The following is a 17230-nucleotide window of genomic DNA, read 5'->3' on the forward strand; positions in this document are numbered from 1 at the left end:
TCCGTCCTTATTGTAAGTTGTCCTGGATGTAATAGATTCTTGTAGGCTGTCAGAGCATTCTGTACAGCTAGCATCTCTTTTTGATTGATGTGCATATTCCTTTGATCTGCAGTCCATACGCCTTGAACGCACTGTCCTGCCATGTGTGCCCCCCAGGCACAGTCCGATGCATCTGTTGTCATAGTTTGCCTGGCTGGAGCCAAGGTGAAAGGCTGACCCTTGTTGAGGTGACATGCCAGTGACGACCATAGAAACTTGTGTTGTAGGCAGGGAATGACAGATATCATTGTGTCCAAGCTGTGGCTGTGTTGAGACCATAAGCTTTTTAGGTACCACTGTAATTTCCTCATATGCAGCTTTGCAAATGGTATTAGTAGTATGCAAGATGCCATGAAGACCAAGGCCTGCAGAATTTTTCTTGCAGGTAGTTGGGTCTTTGTTGCCATTGTTTTGAAATATTGAGTCAGTTGTAGTTGTTTGTCTGGCATCAGATAAGCCTTCTGGGCCGTTGTATTCAAGCTGGCACCCAGGAATGTCATATTTTGTGAGGGTACTAGTTTTGATTTCTTTTCATTTACTGTGTACCCCAGGCAACTTAGAAGATGTTTTACAAAAGCCAGATGTTGTAAGAGGATGTCCTTGCTTTCTGCTTGGATGAGGTAGTCGTCCAGGTATGGGTATATTTGAATTCCTCTTTGTCTGCAGTATGCAATTACTGGTGCCAGGCATTTTGTGAAGACCCTGGGTGCAGTAGATAAGCCAAAGGGCAGTGCAGAGAATTGGTAATGGGTTGAACCTGCAATGAAACGGAGGTATCTTCTGCAACTTTGTCTGAAAGGGACATGCAGGTATGCCTCCTTGAGGTCCAAGGTTACTAGCCATGCTTTCTTGCCCAACATGGGAAGAAGCTGCTGTAGTGTTAGCATCTTGAATTTGGGTACTTGTAAGAAGTTGTTTAGAATTGAAAGGTCCAGAATTGGTCTCCAGGCATTGTCCTTTCTGGGAACTAGTAAGAGTCTTGAGTAAAATCCTTGGCCTTGCTCTCGAGTAGGTACCAGTTGAATGGCTCTCACATCTGAGAGCTGTAATTTGTCTTTGTGCCTCTGCCCATTGATTTTGTGGCAGGTTTGGCATTCCTCTTTTCATTGGCAAGGTGTGAAAATGGAATCTGTATCCTTGTGAAGTTATGTCTAGGACCCATTTGTCCTTTGTGACAATGTGCCAGTTGCCTGAAAAAAGTGCAAGTTTTCCTCCCAAGGGGGGCTGCCAAGAGAGTGTTGCTTGGCCAGATGAGGTGCAAGTCATTGAGTTTGCCTTCTGGTAGTTTGGGACCTGTCTTATCCTCCCTTCTGTGCTGCAGTGCCCCATTGTCGAGGTTTGTACTGGGCTTGTGGTTGTCCTCTGCCTCTTGGATGTCTGTATTTACCCCTCTGTGGTCTGTCAGTAGCTGGAAAGGACCAATTTGTTGTTGGCCAATTTCTGCTGAAGCGAGGGGGCTGTACCTGTAGGAAATCTTTGACTGTCTGCATAGATTTTGCCTTATCCTCCATTTTCTTTAAATCTTCTTCTGCTTTATCTCCAAAAAGAGCATCCTGCTGTAAGGGAGCATCTAGAAGTTTTGCTTTAACATGATCAGGCAGAGTTTGTTCCTTTAACCAAGCATGCCTACGTATAACAGACCCAGTGACAGCTGCTCTGCAGGAAGCCTCCAAAGAATCAAACACACATTGTAAAGTATGTTTGCCCACCTGTTCAGTTGCATGCAACAGATCCTGCATTTCTTTCAATTCAGACTGTTGAGGGGAGTGTGCTCATTTTTTGTTTTAACTGAGACATTAGAAATTGCTATTTTAGCATGTGAAACTGGCAGTTTAGTGCCCTCACAGCTAGAGTGGCTGAGGTGTAAACCTTTTTCCCCCACCTGTCTAGTGCTCTGGAGTCCCTTTCAGAGGGTACAGGATTTTTTGCTATAGAAGCCTTAGCCCCTTTGGGACCCTGGGAGATAGTTTCTGGATCAGCAACAGGACTTTTATAAAGAAATTTGTAGGAATCAGGCACTCTATAGTATCTGTCAGGTTTGGCCAGAGCAGGAGGCAGAGAATCTGGGTTCAGACTGGATTCTAAGTAAACATCATCCACAATGTCTAAAACTGGGGGGATGGGCAAGTGGTCTGTGCTGGGGGATTAAAAGAAACTCTCTGAGCCTTTTCTTTGAGTCAGAGTAGCCCTGACCTTCCCAGTGAAAATGTTCCCTCATAGTGTGTAAAGTTTCCCCAAAAAAGTAGTCTTCAGGAGGAGAAGCTGAGGGAATAGAATCCTTAGCATCAGAATCTTCATAAGGGGAGAAGGAATAATCTTGGTCCTCAGAGGAGCCTGAGGAAATAGACACTTGTTCAGAGGAGGCATAATCTTCCTCTTGTCTAGGCCTTTTGTCGGGAGGGGGTTGGGAACCCCTGATTAAAGAGATCAAATCTTCAGCCATTTTGAGCATCTGTTTCTTAGGCATGGGCCCTTGAACAGGGGACTGAAGTGCAGTCTTTTTAGGTTTAATAGGAGTCTTAGTCTTAGGATATCATTGTCGGTCTGAAGACGCCTTCAGAAACCGAAGGTGTTTCTGCAGGACCGACATCTTTTTCAGCAGTGTCGTCGGTAGGGGCTAAACAAAATGGCTGCGTCGGCCTAGTACTTTCCACCAAAAGTTCCGAAGCGGTCTCGGGTTCCAGATCTGCAGTAGTCAGGGGCTGCGTCAGAGCCTCACTGAAGACCGGTTTACCGGAGACCGGACCAGCCGAGGCCTCGGAGTCTGCCTTGTGTCTAGGCTGCCTGTCCTTATCCTTGCGTTTTTTGTGCACGCCGGTAGTCGGTTGCTCCGACTGCATAGTGTAGTTAAATTTTCTACCGAAGTAGTGTCATGCGAAATCAAAGTGTTTTTTATAGTACGCTTATTAAACCTAGCACAAAAACGACAACTAGTGACATCGTGGTCTGGGCCTAAGCAAGGTATGTAGTAAGAATGAAAATCCTTATGAGGTATTTGCTTCCCACAAGAAATACAATTGTTAACTTTTTCTGACATCGGTCTGAGGCAAGAAAAGTTTCCCAAATTGGGGTACTTAGCTTTATTGAAGACTTCGGATCTGAAATTCGACTTCGAAAATCTCAGGAGTCGACTGACCGGCAATTGCGAACTGCTTCTGCTTCGGGCACCGCACGGCAAGAAAGACTGAAGAAAATGGCGTCAGATGCATTATATATACCCCTGGCGCACTGACGTCAGGGAAGAAGCGACAGCAACTGACGCCGGACCAAGACTTTAGAATTTCGGCCGACTGCAGGACCGCCTGACGACAGGATAACCCAAGTGTGATGACTGCAGCAGGGTAACACGATGAACATCTTGTTTTTAGTGGCCATTTCCTCAGCCAAACATCTCAGAACTGAATGTTCTTTGGCCTGAGAAGCCTTTTTCTTGACATTTTTAAAGACATGATATCCTTAAGCACTAACCAGAAGTTTTCATGAAGGGGGTATCAGAGATTACTTTGAATTGAATTATTCAACTTAGTGTATTTTCCAAGCAGGGCTAGCTGAGGAGAGATCTCACCAACAGATTGAATGTACTAAGTGTGATTTGCTGCTATTTCATACAGCTGCTGTACTTAAGACTACTACAAAGCAAATAATGTTAAGTTGATTAAGTAACTGTCATATGACGTATTATCTCAAGGGAGGAGTAAATCCTTACTAGGACTCAACAGGGTTTATGAGGTATCTCAAGGGAGGAGTAAATCCTTACTAGGACTCAACAGGGTTCATTAAGCAAGAGCAGTGGTTGCTTCTGTTGTCGATTCTTCCATTGAGAATACCTGTGCTGCTACCATCTGAATAATCTTTCCATACCTGTGCAAAGTATTACATTCTGGTATTGAGCAAGGTTTGGAAAACAAGTTGTTCATGGATTTTTATAAAGGAAGCCACATATCCCGCATAAAACAAAAATGGCTCGAGAACCACGAGAAACTAAAAACCAAATTGCAGGCAAAAATGTTTAGTCCAAAGTTAAAACCAGTAGTTCCAAAGGTTAATATCACAAATACATAAAAATTCCAAATAAAAACAGCATGAATCCAGTGTGATAAGTGTTTTCATCCCTTTTATTGGGAATGTCATCAGATAAAAAGCAAATAGGCCCACCTTAAGTAGCACTTGTGTGTCTGATTAACCAGTCAACTTTATGTATTTGGGTCGGGCCTCCAAAATGAATCTTTTTATCTGATGACATTCCTCATAGAAGGGATGAAAGCCCATTTTTGGTTTCTGCTGGTATTTGGATTTTTGTCTTTTTAAGCCACATATCCCTTCTACCACCTCAGTATTTGTCCTGCAAGAGGATGTTTTACTGAATGACAGACAGAAAGGCTGTTTTACACCTACAAATAACTGAGGGCTATTTATTTAGCAGGGTAGAATTCCTAGCCATCCACTCCAGAATGATGGCCCTCTTCAGCTTGTTTCCAGTATCAAGGGAAAGATTTCTAGCCTTGGTTCTTCTCTGTGGGCAGTCCCTCAGTGCAGTCAGTGAGAATGACGAGCCCTTCAAAGAAAGAAGAGCAGACCTGTAGGTGACTACCAATATGTTTTTCGGTGAGGGATTCCTCTGCAGGCTGGGGGGGTAATTCTGTACGATGGATACTTTACTGAATGAACATCTTTAAGATCTGGTGGTACTACAGGTGTTATCCAGGTATTACATAACTTTCCTTGAGCCGTTAATCTGCACTGGGTAGGAAATCCAGAAGGTACTATTTCCTACAGGTTAATGTAGATCAGAAGTGGAACCTGCATCCTCAAATCTTTCAGGATCTAATCTGTCCTTGGATTGTCCTGCATAAGGATCTTTTCGCCATCCACATATAATGCTTACCCAAATTGTAGAGTAGACCATGACTTTTGATGCCCTGTCAAGGCTGTGGGAAGACAAACTTATACTTTCCTACTAGTCTTTCTGGTTTAAAGAGTACTGTAAAAAAGTGTGTGTGTGTGTGTGTGTGGGGGGGGGGGGGGTCTAGGTGACTCTGACTACTTTTTTGGCCCAAGCAACTTTGTTTCTTCTCTCTCTAACAGATGGCATAACAATTCCAACATTGTGTACTTAGGGAGGTTCTTTTTCAACAAAAAGACAGAGAGAATTCCACTCAGTAGCTTGAATTTTGGAGTTTTGTTCCTAAAAAAAAGAAAACAAAAAACAAGTGTTATGAGTTCCTAAAGGTTGCCTCATGCTAGGCAGTCTTATTTGTACAAATGGAAGAAATTTTGCCTAAGATCTAAAGGATCCATGGTTATTTGCAATTCGGGTATTACTCCCACAAGGCCTAGAATGTTTTAATCAGTTGCTTCCCAAGGAGCTGTTTTACTCATCCATCCAAATACACTGTTATGCACTGTAAGCATGCCTTCATTTCAGGTCTTACATAAACTTCTAAACTTACACTTAAGATGCTTCTGAAGTGGGGAGTTACGTTTAAAACCTCTGAACAGAGCTGTGGTTCCTACTTGAATTTTTAAAAATGCTTTGATGTAGTCTGTGTTTGAGCTGGTTTGTATGGTGCAATGCTTTTCTGAAGACAAGAGCTGTGAATCTTGTGTGGTCTCCCATAAAGTTAGGTTTCCTCTTTCCTTCCTTCACTTATGCCTAAAGTCATGTCAGACATTACTTTAAAAGATTCACCTGCTTCCTGTGAGCCTCATTGAGAGAACACAAGGGTGCGGATCCTAGAAGGTAACTTCTGAAATACTTTGCTAGAAATAATATCAAAAAGCATGAACTTTGTTAGTTTTGCAGCTAACAAACTGTCTGCTGCAGTATAAAAGCAGACTATTTCCAACTAGATAATTGATCGTACAAGTTTCTGTTATGATTTAAGATGTATGCATATCTGTAAAGGGAGGCCTCAAGGCTCATTGTAAAGCACCTGCTTCCTTTTAAGAGGAATGTTGTCTTTTGCCATATGTGAGGCAGCTAAAATGGTTATCCATTATGGATTTTAGTATTCAAAGCTGGAGATGGTTTTGCTATGGCAGTTTTCTATGGGCTGCTTACTGGAATTTTTCTCACTTTTGAATAACTGGATTATTGTTCTTCCCAACCAGTGCTTCAGACTGTGACAGAGGAATCTAGTGCAGTCATGTGAGGTATTCACCTTAACAAAAGATCATTGAAATATCCATGTATTCATGGTGGATCATTCCCTCTTTCTCTGTAACTGATTATTTACATGTGTAAATGTGCTTTATGGCTTGTCTTGGTACTTTGTTAGACAGAATTCGATGAATGGTGATACTAAGCCCTGGTTGGCTTGTATTTGGCCACCATGACAGTACTGTGGATTAGCAGTTTTGTCAAGAGGTCCATACTGCAGGAGAAACTTGTGTGATGGATAAGCCTTTTCTAGCTGCATCTTAGCAGTGTTTGGCCAACATACTAGTATACTAGATTAGCTTTTTCCTTGAATATACCCTAATGACAGGAGCTATACAATGTACCTTAGTTTGCTCTCATTGCTGTCTGACTAAATATAGTTAGTGGAATCAAGCATCAGACTCCACAGCAGTATGATATTTTCTCCAGAGACTGGAGGAAGACATATTTATATACAATGTGGTAGACTGACCTACCATAACTTCTGACTGTGATTGATCATTCTTTTGTGTCTATGTGTGCAGGGGTGGTTCATATGATTTTTCTGTTTGCTTGCAAACTTTCATTTCTAGCAGTTCAACCACAGAAGGGCTTTAATGAGCTTGCATATCTTTTTATCTGTAGTCAATCACAGTAACTAGGGTAAATCTCAATGTGAGATGAAAAACAAAAGCTGAGCCAGTGGAGTGACCAAAGAGTGGGGTTTAATATAGGGTGACATTGTAAAAACGGGAAATTCAGTCATCTTCTGCTATAGCAAGTATATCATATAACTGCACTGTTCTGTTCAGCCTATTGGGAAAAAAAACTGAGAGGAAAATCATTTAAAGGTCAGCCTTACTGTTTTTTGTTTGTGAATATTGATTAGAAGGAAGCGCATCATCCTTTTAACATCTGCTATCATAATCAGCTAAAATAAAAAAAAAATGTTTTGACATGCGCTATCACGAGCAACATCAGGCAATTAGTTTACCTACAGTTTCTTCTGAATGAAACACACTCGGCTATAGTGTTGCTAATGAGTGCCATATATAGCTATCTTTTTAGAATTGGCATTTTATTAACATTGAAAAAATACTTTATTAGGATCACTTCTAGGCACAGACACTGAATACTACTTTTTCTTTTTCAGGTGAATTTGATGCAGTACATGAAACTAAGTACCTCCAGAGATTTTAGGATCAATGCAGCCACACTAGATGCATTACAGGAACAAGAAGTGGAAGAGAATGAAAACACAGAAAATGAACCTGACAATGAACAGATTATAGAGGTTAGTACCATTTAGAGTTACTAATGTAGTACAAACAATAAGTTTTTTTTACTCCTGGAACATTATTTTTGAGTGAATTATAAAAAATGCTGGAGTGCATGCATTTCCAGAAAAAGGGCATAAAATGTATGTGTTTTCTAATACATAATGTCTGTGGAGGGGGACTATTTAACAAGCCCGTTAATTGTACTAAATGGGGGCTACTCCACAACAAAAGTGCACTTTTATTCAGATACTGTTGTACGTATAAAATATGCTGTTATCTCCAAAATGTAACTGTGTCTGGAGTTTTTCATTGAAAGTGCGGAAGTACAGGGGTGTATAATTTGGCTTTAATGGTTTCCAAATACACTGGTCTTTTTTGAGGCACTATTAATCAGCAAAACCTTATCTGTCCTTTGTATATCCTACTAGCAAGCAAATATTCACCAGCAGTAGTGATTCCTCAGACACTACTTAATAGCTCTTCTCACTTCTTTGTTACTTTCACTGGATGACTTTCTGAATGACCCTATCATCCTTTGTTTTTTCAGTTGTGGAGAACATTAGAACAAGTGCCCTGTTCTAGCAATTATTTTCCTGTTAGAATAGCACTGCTTTAAAAAGTTTTTAACAGTTTTCATTATAAATAAATCTTCAGACTCACTCTTGGAGTGCAAGCATGGTGAGATAATTACTAGGTAAGATCAACCTTTTTACTTGAACAGGTCAGTTGTTTCACCTGTTTGCTCTGTATAGTGTGGCTAATTGTTGTGGTTAGATCAGGTTATCTGATGCAGATTAGTAAAAATGAATTAGTAATAAGGTCTTGATCCTCAAGCGATGGCAGATAAAACGGAAATACTAGCTGAAAACATGATTGAGTAATAAGGAATATGTAAAATGAGGCCTGAGATGAGCAGCAGCCACTGCAGCAGTGTTCTACAGGTATAGTTTTACTGCATATCAAAGAAAAAACAAGTCTGAAAGAAGTCCATTTTGATGATGTGTTCTGTGTCACTGTGAGTTAAAGAAGTCACCATGTTATAAGCAACAGGTGTCTGGACCATAAAGCAAAATGGAAGAATTAGGTGGCCAGGCAGAAAATGTGGATCAGCAGTTGGTTGCAGTAGAAGATGAAGCTCGTTGAAATAATTTGAGACTGTGAAGAGTGATGGGAGGCCTCAACTTATTTGAGTTTCTGAAAATGAAGGCGTTGCAGTGAGTGTGCTTCATGAAATCATCATCAGAGCTGAAATAAGTGGGTCAGTTACCACTAACTGTGTCAGAGAAAACTTATGACAAACCTACAGTAGTCCTGCTGCAATTTGTGGTGAATATGAAAAAGAGCAGTTGTGGTAACCAGGGAGAAAATTTACAGTAGCCAGTCAGATAGTGCATGTGGATCATGATTATTCAGCTGCAACTTTTCAGAAAGGACTGCAGCTTGTGGTTTAATGTGAGAGATATAAGCTGGATTGAAGGTTGACTTTCCCAACATTGTTCAAAGTATGTTATATGGATGGAGTGTTGAACTTTACTAGTGCTGAGAAAATAATGGATAAGTTGAAGGAATTGCTGGTATATTCTTTTTGTGAAGGAATTGCCAGTATATTCTTTTTGTGAAGTAATGGAGCCTGATTATGTAAGTACAAGTCTGGGTGACCCTGCAAGTTCGGTGGAGGTGGAAAAGGAATGGTATTTTGTTTGTTTTTTAATGCAGCAAGGGAGTGATAGCACAGAAACATATCTTAAATTTCAGTAAACTGTGAACAAGAAGTCTAATCATTGTAGAAATGGTATTCATCTGTGCTAAGGTAAAACTCTAAGACTGTTATTGAAGTGAGAAAACAAGCTGTCTACCAGAAGTATTGTAACTCAAGTAGTTAATCATAGGGCTTCAATTCATTTCTGTTCATTTTAAGTATCTAAAGTGGTGTCAGTGTCTTAGAATACCTAATTTTTGTGACAGCCTGTAGCCACTTTTGCAGTTGATTTGTCTTTGTCACTGCCGTGTATACATAGACACTCCTAGACATCAGTCTTAGGGCTTTTTTCTAAGTTCTGACGAGAGTTTTAATACTTCTTTTATGGGGGCCACATCACTGTGGAGAAGAGATTAAAGTTTTGCCGAAAGCTCAGCTCCTACAGAAGAGTACTAAAATCTAATATATGCATGATTTTCTTCATTTCATTATGGCTTGGACTGTGTTCTTAGAGGTTTTAGATGTACAATAAACTGTCCGTTAACCTGCACCAATGGGGACTGGTAGATGCTGGATAACTGTAGTTTCTGGTTGCTTGAGAGTTATTATTAAGAATAGGCCTGACTGATACTGACTTGTTCTCAGGTTGCTGAGATCAGGAATTTATTCCTCTCTTCCTTTTTAAACTTCTAAAAACATAAGGTATGTTTCTGCAGGGAGAAAACAGAAAATGCAACACATGAAAATTGTACTGTATTTCTTCGATTTTTTTTTTTTTGCGCCGGTTGGCCGGTTGCTTGAGAGTGCTGGTTGCTTGAGTTCTGGTTAACTGAGAGTTTACTGTACAAGCATTATAATAAACCCTGACCACTAGTAATGTTAGCTACTCTTCAGTTGTATGGCCTTGCCATGGAGTCCTGGCCTAAGCAGTTGTCAGTCCACTATCTGGATAGCCTTCTCTTTGTAGGTCTGCCAGACTACTTTCAACTGCTGCATTCAGAAGCTAAAGAGCATCAGCAAATGCTTGGACGTTCACCTGTTCAGCCTAAGACAAACATTGTATTTAGTCTCCATCCCACCAAGCTGCCTTTATAGGTTCCCCTCCTTTGGAAAGTAGATGTCTCACTAGAGGACAGGACGATGGAACACTCTTGCATACAGGTTTGATTCCTGGCAGTTCTTTGTCCCCACGGGACTGGGGTGATCAGGCTCATCCTGGATCCACATGATTTAAACCAGTCCATACCCTGTCAGACGTCTAAAATACTGACTGCTCAGTTTTTTTGCTTCTCTTGTTGAGCTGGTTAGATTGGCAATGCTTTATAGATCTACAGGGCATATCTTAAATCAAATTGCTCACAGTATTTCTCCTATTTGTGGTACAAAGTCAGTATTTTTGAGCTTTGATCATTGCACTATAGACTGTTCTTGGTGCCCTAAGTGTTTAATCACTCTGGTTGCTGCCATCTTCCTGATAGGTAAATTTCCATACCTTTGGATTAATTGATTACTTGCATGCTTACTCCTCCATGGAAGAGCTAGTGTGTCATCTTGGTTCGATTCCGGGATTTTTTATCAGTTGAAAGTCACCACTTGTCTATGAAGTTTCTCCTGTTTAATGCCCAAAGTACTAGGACAGGGTTTTCTTTTCCCCAAACAAACAAAAAGCCAGTTTGTATTTGCATGTGAGATATTCCCCTCTGATTCTAGCACAGGGTAGCCTGAAAGTTCTAGACTGCATAACTGCAACTTTTGTGGCAGTTCCTGTGGTCAAACCCCTCATAAGGGATTGATGTCCTTTCAGATTTCTATAGGAGCAATATATCATCGCTATGGACTGCTCTTTCAAGGTCTGTTATGATCATTCAGGAGAAGGATTCATATTATAAGGCAGGTCCCTGAATGTGGAGTTCCATTCCAGTTTGGATTTAGAAGACAGTGGAACCACTTGAGTTTTATGCATTCTTGCTTTCGTTCCCTTCTTCAGAGGGGAGCCATCTTCATTTGCATGGACAGCATGGTGAGAGGTGATTTACGCAGACAGTCAAGAAGGGCAGCCTGTTTGTTTTTGCTGTATTGGAAAGTGGAAGGATCATTGTAAATAGCTTAACAGTGATGCTTCATCAACTTCCATTTTCAAGAATTCTCTGACAGTTTCTTAGATATGTTGGCTTCAAGACATCAGAGAGGAATTTTTCTTCTCTTTTCTATCAGGCATACTTCTTGCTTTGTGAAAGTTAACTTGAACTGTACAGTTTCTTATACGAGGGTTCTGTTTTCTGATACTAGAGCCTGATATTGTCAGATGCTTTTTGCATTTGTGGAAAGGAGATCTTGTCTATGCCGTCTTTCTGATCTGACATCTTGATGATCTTTCCTTGATACATTAACAATTGCATTCATGCTCTCCAGTGCAGTGTTCACAGCTGCACACTTTCCTCTCTTAGGGGTGTTCGTGCTTTAGGCTGGTGTATGCAGTGTCATGCACCAACTACATACGATTTTCTAACTCCTGAGTTTCCAAGTGTTTCTGACATGTGGACAGTTTAGATCTTAGTCCTGAAAAATGTTGAAAACTTCCCCACATTTGATGCCAGGAAGCAAATCTGCAGAGTAGGCTTGTGGCTTTCAAATTATAAGTCAAAACCAGTTTTTTACTGCATTGAGGAGGAAAGTACAGTTGTGTAAAATCTTACCATAACAGTAGATGTCCTTTTCTTTACTGTTGCAGTATTCTTCACCTAAGGGATCTCCTGCCAAGGATAGTCACCATCCAGCCAGTATACGGAAACCTTCAGCTCTTAAGTACCATACATCACACGTATGCTCCCTGTGCAAAACATAGGGTGTAAAGGTGACGTCAGAACTGAAAAAGGCCCAGGAGGAACAAAATATCCCTGGGGACAAAGAAGGTGTACATCCAGAAGGAAGGGGAAAAAAAAAGAAGGGAGATAGGCCCTTTGGCCAGTAGAGAAACAGAAAGCAAGGCAAGAGTAAGGAGAGAGGGAAGGAGCGAGCACTGCAACAGTGAAGAGAAGGACATCTACTGTTATAGTAAGATTTTACACAACTACAGTGTACATCCTTCCATATCACTGTTGCAGAATTCTTCACCTAAGGGACAGTACAAGAAGTCAAGAGAAAGCCTGGGAGGAGGAAGGCACATATAGAATAGCGCTGGAAAAACCTGCTGTGGCCCTAGAAATAACATCCAACTTGTATTGTTTAGTGAAAGTATAAACAGAGGACCAAGTAGCAGCTTCAAAGATGGAATTGGTATCCAGACCCTTGAAAAAAGCACCAGTGAGGGAACTTCCCTAGTAGAATTTACCTTTACAGATGGAGGACATTTACCATGAATAAAATAACAGAAGAAAATGGCCTTACAAATATAGGAAGGGCTGGTTTGCTTAGAAACAACCAAACCCAAAGTCCTGGGATGAAAAGAAACAAAAAGCTACTCAGACTTGTGGAAAAAGTACAGTTGTGTACACTTACCATAAATGCAGATGTTCGAGTGTATTCACTGTTGCAGTCATCACACACGGGTTATCCTGCCAGGGGTAGCCCTCAGTCGGCCCGAATACCAGAGGCTTAGCATTTCTGCGTTGGTTGCTGTCACTCCAGGACTGACGTCAGGTCGTCAGTAGTATAAAAACAGGCAGCCGAAGCCATTACATCAGTTTTTCTTGCCCCAAATGTCAGGAGCCCCCAAATATGGAGCTAGGTTATGGTAAAAATAACACCACCAATAGCCCTGTAAAGAGTGAGGAAGCGAGAGAAACAAGGGGGCTGGAGGGTGGGAAACCAGGACTGCAACAGTGAATACACTCGAACATCTACATTTATGGTAAGTGTGCACAACTGTACTATGTTCTTCGTGTTTCACTGTTGCAGTCATCACACACGGGTTGATTCCCAAAGCCGAAGAACCGGTGGAGGCAGTCAAGAAGAGTTGGGGCTGGCTAGTACAACCTACAAGACTGCAGTTGCAAAGCCTGCCCTGGATTTGGAAAAGATAGTCAGGTGGTAATGCTTGGTGAAGGTATGAACAGAACTCCATGTTGCAGCTTCCAGGATGTCCCTGGTAGGGACCCCTCTAAGAAAGCCTGCGGAGGTTGAAGTTGCCCTAGTGGAATGTGTTCTGACCCCCTGTGGGGGTGGTTTCCCGTGGTATTTGTAACAGAAATGGATACAGTGTGCGATCCATTTGGAAATGGTTTGTTTTAACATGGCCTTGCCCTCTGCCCCTGGTGCAAAGCTGACTAGTAACTGGTCAGATTTCCTAAAGGGCTTAGTCCTGTCCAGGTAAAATCTGAGCTGTCTGTGCACATCTAAAGAGTGCAGGATTCTTCCCCCTTATTTTGAGGTTTAGGGAAAAAGGTGGGCAAATTAATATATTGGTTGAGAGCCACACTGGACACCACTTTAGGCATGAAAGTTGGGTTAGTCCTGAGGGAGACGCTGTCAACATGAAAAATGAAGGGTTCCACAGCCATAAGTGCTTGTAGCTCAGACACTCCTCTAGCTGAAGTGATGGCCAGAAGCAAGGCTGTTTTCCAAGAGAGGAATTTTAACTCTGCTGAAACTGCAGACTCAAGGGGGGGAGGGTAGCGTGAGCTTTTCCAACACAAAGTCAAGGTCCCAAGCAGGGGTAGGGGCTCTTATTGGTGGCCTTAAGTTGTTAGCCCCTCTAAGGAACTGCTTGATGAGAGGGTGTGAAAAGAGAGGTAGCTCAGTGCTGTATTGTACAGAGATGGCAGAGGCATGGATTTTAATGGAAGAGAAGGATAGGCCCCTGTGGAGTAGGTCTACTAGGTAATCCAGGCTGAGAGGTAAGGATGGCTGTGCTGCATCAGCTCCTTTAGTATGGATCCAGGAACAATACCTTTTCCACTTGTCAGCATAGGATTTTCAAGTTCTGGGTCATCTGGCTTCACATGTAACGTCCAGTATCTGCTTGCTTAGGGCTGGCCACTGGAGGAGAAGTCAAGGAATAAGCCAGGCTGACCGGTTCAGGGTCTGCAATTGCAAATGCAAGAACTCTTCCCTCCTGCTGAGTTAGGAGAGTTGGAATCTGAGGGAGGTGCCATGGAGGCAACGGTGACAGACTGCACAGTAGTGGGTACCAGTGTTGGCGTTGCCAGTCTTGGGCAATCAGGATTGCCCTGATCTTTCCTCCCTTATTTTTAGTAATACTCTTGTAAGAAGAGGTAGAGGGGGAAATGCATAGATTGAGAGGTTTACCCATTGAAAGGATAAGGCATCCACTTTCCAGGCCTTGCTGTGAGGTTCCCTGGTGCAGAATTTGCTGAGCTGGTGATTGTTGGGGGAGGCAAATAGGTCCACCTTCGGGGTACCCCATTTCTGGGTCACAAGGCTGAAGGTGTTGTGGTTTAATTGCCACTTCTGTGGGTCTAGGAAATTTCTGCTTAAGTTGTCTGCCAGAGAGTTTTGGTTGCCTGGCAGGAATTGTGCTAGCGGGTAAATATGCATGGCTTTGGCCATGTTCCAAAGGGTCATGGCTAGCCTGCAGAGTGGGTAAGAGTGGGTTCCCCTCTGCTTGTTGATGGTACCACATCACTGTGGTGTTGGTTTTGATTAGTAGAGTCCCAGGAGAGAGTAGGGATCTGAAAGCTGACAGAGCATGCTGAACAGCTAGCATCTCTTTCTGGTTGATGTGCAGATGAATTTGATTTGGGCTCTAGTGGCCCTGAATGCACCTGCCGTCCAGGTGTACACCCCAGGCATAGTCTGATGCATCTGTGGTTAGGGTCTGGGCAGCATGGTGTTCTGAAAAAGGAAATCCCTTATTGTGGTTGCATTCTGCTGCCCATTAAAGAGAATCTTTCCTTGGACAAGATATTATAGGTATAATAGTTTCCAGATCCTGAGAATGTTGACACCAAAGGCTTTTTAAGTACCACTGAAGTTTCCTTATATGCAGTCTGGAATATGGAATTAGTAGAATGCAGGAGGCCATAAACCCTAGAGCTTGCAGGATTTTCCTTGCGGATAACTGGGTTCTGGTGGCCAGTTGAGAGACGTAGCCTGTCAGATAGGCTTGTTTTTCTGGAGTAAGGAATGCCATCTGGGATGCTGTGTCCAGGCTTGGTCCCAGGAATACAATTTTTTGACTGGGGACTAGTTTGGATTTCTTTTCGTTTATAGTGTACCCCAGTGAGGTTAATAGGTCCTTCACAAATGTCAGGTGCTGCAACAGCTTTTCCTGACTGTCTGCCTGAATCAGGCAGTCGTCCAAGTGGGGTTAAATTTGAATATTTCTTTGTCTGTAAAAAGTAATGGCTGGAGCCAGGCGTTTTGTGAAAACTTTGCAAGCAGTGGATAAGCCAAAGGGAAGTGCAGAGAACTGATGATGCATAGATTCTGCCCTGAAGCATAGATATTTCCTGCAAGAATCTCTGATTGGGATGTGCAGATAGGCCTCTTAGGTCTAGGGTGGCTAACCAGGCATCTTTGGACAGCATAGGGAGAAGCTGCTGTAAGGTGAGCATTTTGAATTTTGGTACCACCAGGAAGGTGTTTAGAATGGATAGATCTAAGATTGGGTGCCAGGTGCCCTCTTTTCTGGGTACCAGGAAAAGTCTGGAATAGAAATCTTGGCCTATCTGTTCTGCAGGAACAGGCTGAAGTGCCCTCATGGAGAGCAGGGAATGAACTTGGTTTTGTGCCTCTGCCCACTGGTTTGGAGGAAGATGTGGGAACCCTTTTGGGACTGGCAGCGTGTGGAAATAAAATTTGTACCCCTGGTACACTATGTTGAGGATCCATCAATCATTGGTGAAGGAGACCCAGTTTTTTGCATGGGAGGCAAGTTTTCCTCCTAGGGGCACAAGCAGATGGACAGAGGTGAGAGGTGGAGTTGAGAAGTCATTGCAAATTCTTTCAATAAGGGGGTGGCTTAGCACTCCCTGTTTTAGAAGTGGAGGTACTCCATTACTTAGATCTTTGCATACCCTGAGACTGCTGTCTGGGGTGGTCTGCTTCCCCTAGGCCTAATCTGAAGTGGCCTTGATGGGGCTGGAAAGGACCAATGTTTTGAGGGCCAATGCCTTCTGAATCTTGGAGGCTGGACTTGCAAAAAGTCTTTAACTGTCTGCATAGACTTAGCTTTTTCTTCCATCTTTTTTAAGACCTCTTCTGCTTTGGTGCCAAACAGATTGTCTTTGTTCAGTGGTGTGTCCAATAATTTTGATTTGACATGGTCTGGCAAGGTCTGTTCCTTAAGCCAAGCATGCCTTCTAAGTACAGAACCTGTGACTGCTGCCCTGCAGGATGCTTCTAGGGCGTCAAACCCACATTGCAGGGTATGCTTACTAACTAGGCTTGCAGAATGCATAAGCTCCTGTAATTCTTTACTTTATGCACAGTCAGGAAAGGTAGATAATTTTTATTTAATAAGTTCCATAGTATGTTGCTGGTATTTGTGCATGTGGAACTGACAATTTAATGCTCTAATGGCAAGAGTTGCAGAGGTGTACATTTTTTATCCCATCTGTCTAAAGCTCAGGAATCCCTGTCCGAAGGGATGGTATTCTTAGCTGTGGTTGCTTTTATTCCTTTAGGTCCTTGGGAGATGACCTCTGGGTCAGCAGTAGGATTTTTTAAAAGAAATTTTTGTGAGCCGGGGATTCTGTAGTACCCATCAGGTTTCCTGGGAGCAGGAGGTAGAGTATCAGGAGTTAGACTGGATTCCATAAAAACATCATCCAGAACAGGAGGAATAGCAAAGGGTCTGTGCTGTGGTAAATGTAAAAATTCCCTGAGTCTCTTTTTAGACTGGGGATAATCCTGGCATTCCCAATGGAAATGCTCTCTCAAGGCATGCAGGGTTTCACCAAAAGAAAAATCTTCTGTGGGAGGGGCAGAAGGAGTGGATTCATCTGCATCTGAATCCTCATAAGCAGATAAGGGCATGTCTTCATAATCAGAAACCAGAGTCGTCGGACTCTTGGTCAGATAAAGCTGCTAAGGGACAAGTCTCTCTTCCTTTTAGCAGGGGTAGGCTAGCTTCCTCTAAACAGCATCATAAGGTCTTCCGCCATTTTAAGC

General features: G+C 42.4%; 1 protein-coding gene across 2 annotated transcripts in view; it reads left to right on the forward strand.

The window, feature by feature from the left end:
• Positions 1-17230, forward strand: part of FANCI (FA complementation group I) — a 2406750-nt gene that overhangs the window by 2331219 nt on the left and 58301 nt on the right. For both annotated transcript variants that reach the window (XM_044078210.1, XM_044078208.1), the window contains exon 37: positions 7332-7472. In XM_044078210.1, coding sequence (XP_043934145.1) covers positions 7332-7472 — 141 coding nt within the window. The remainder of the gene's footprint in view (positions 1-7331; positions 7473-17230) is intronic.

The sequence above is a fragment of the Protopterus annectens genome, chromosome 7.part0 (genome assembly GCF_019279795.1).
Source record: "Protopterus annectens isolate FY-2018-M chromosome 7.part0, PAN1.0, whole genome shotgun sequence".
Taxonomy (NCBI): domain Eukaryota; kingdom Metazoa; phylum Chordata; order Ceratodontiformes; family Protopteridae; genus Protopterus; species Protopterus annectens.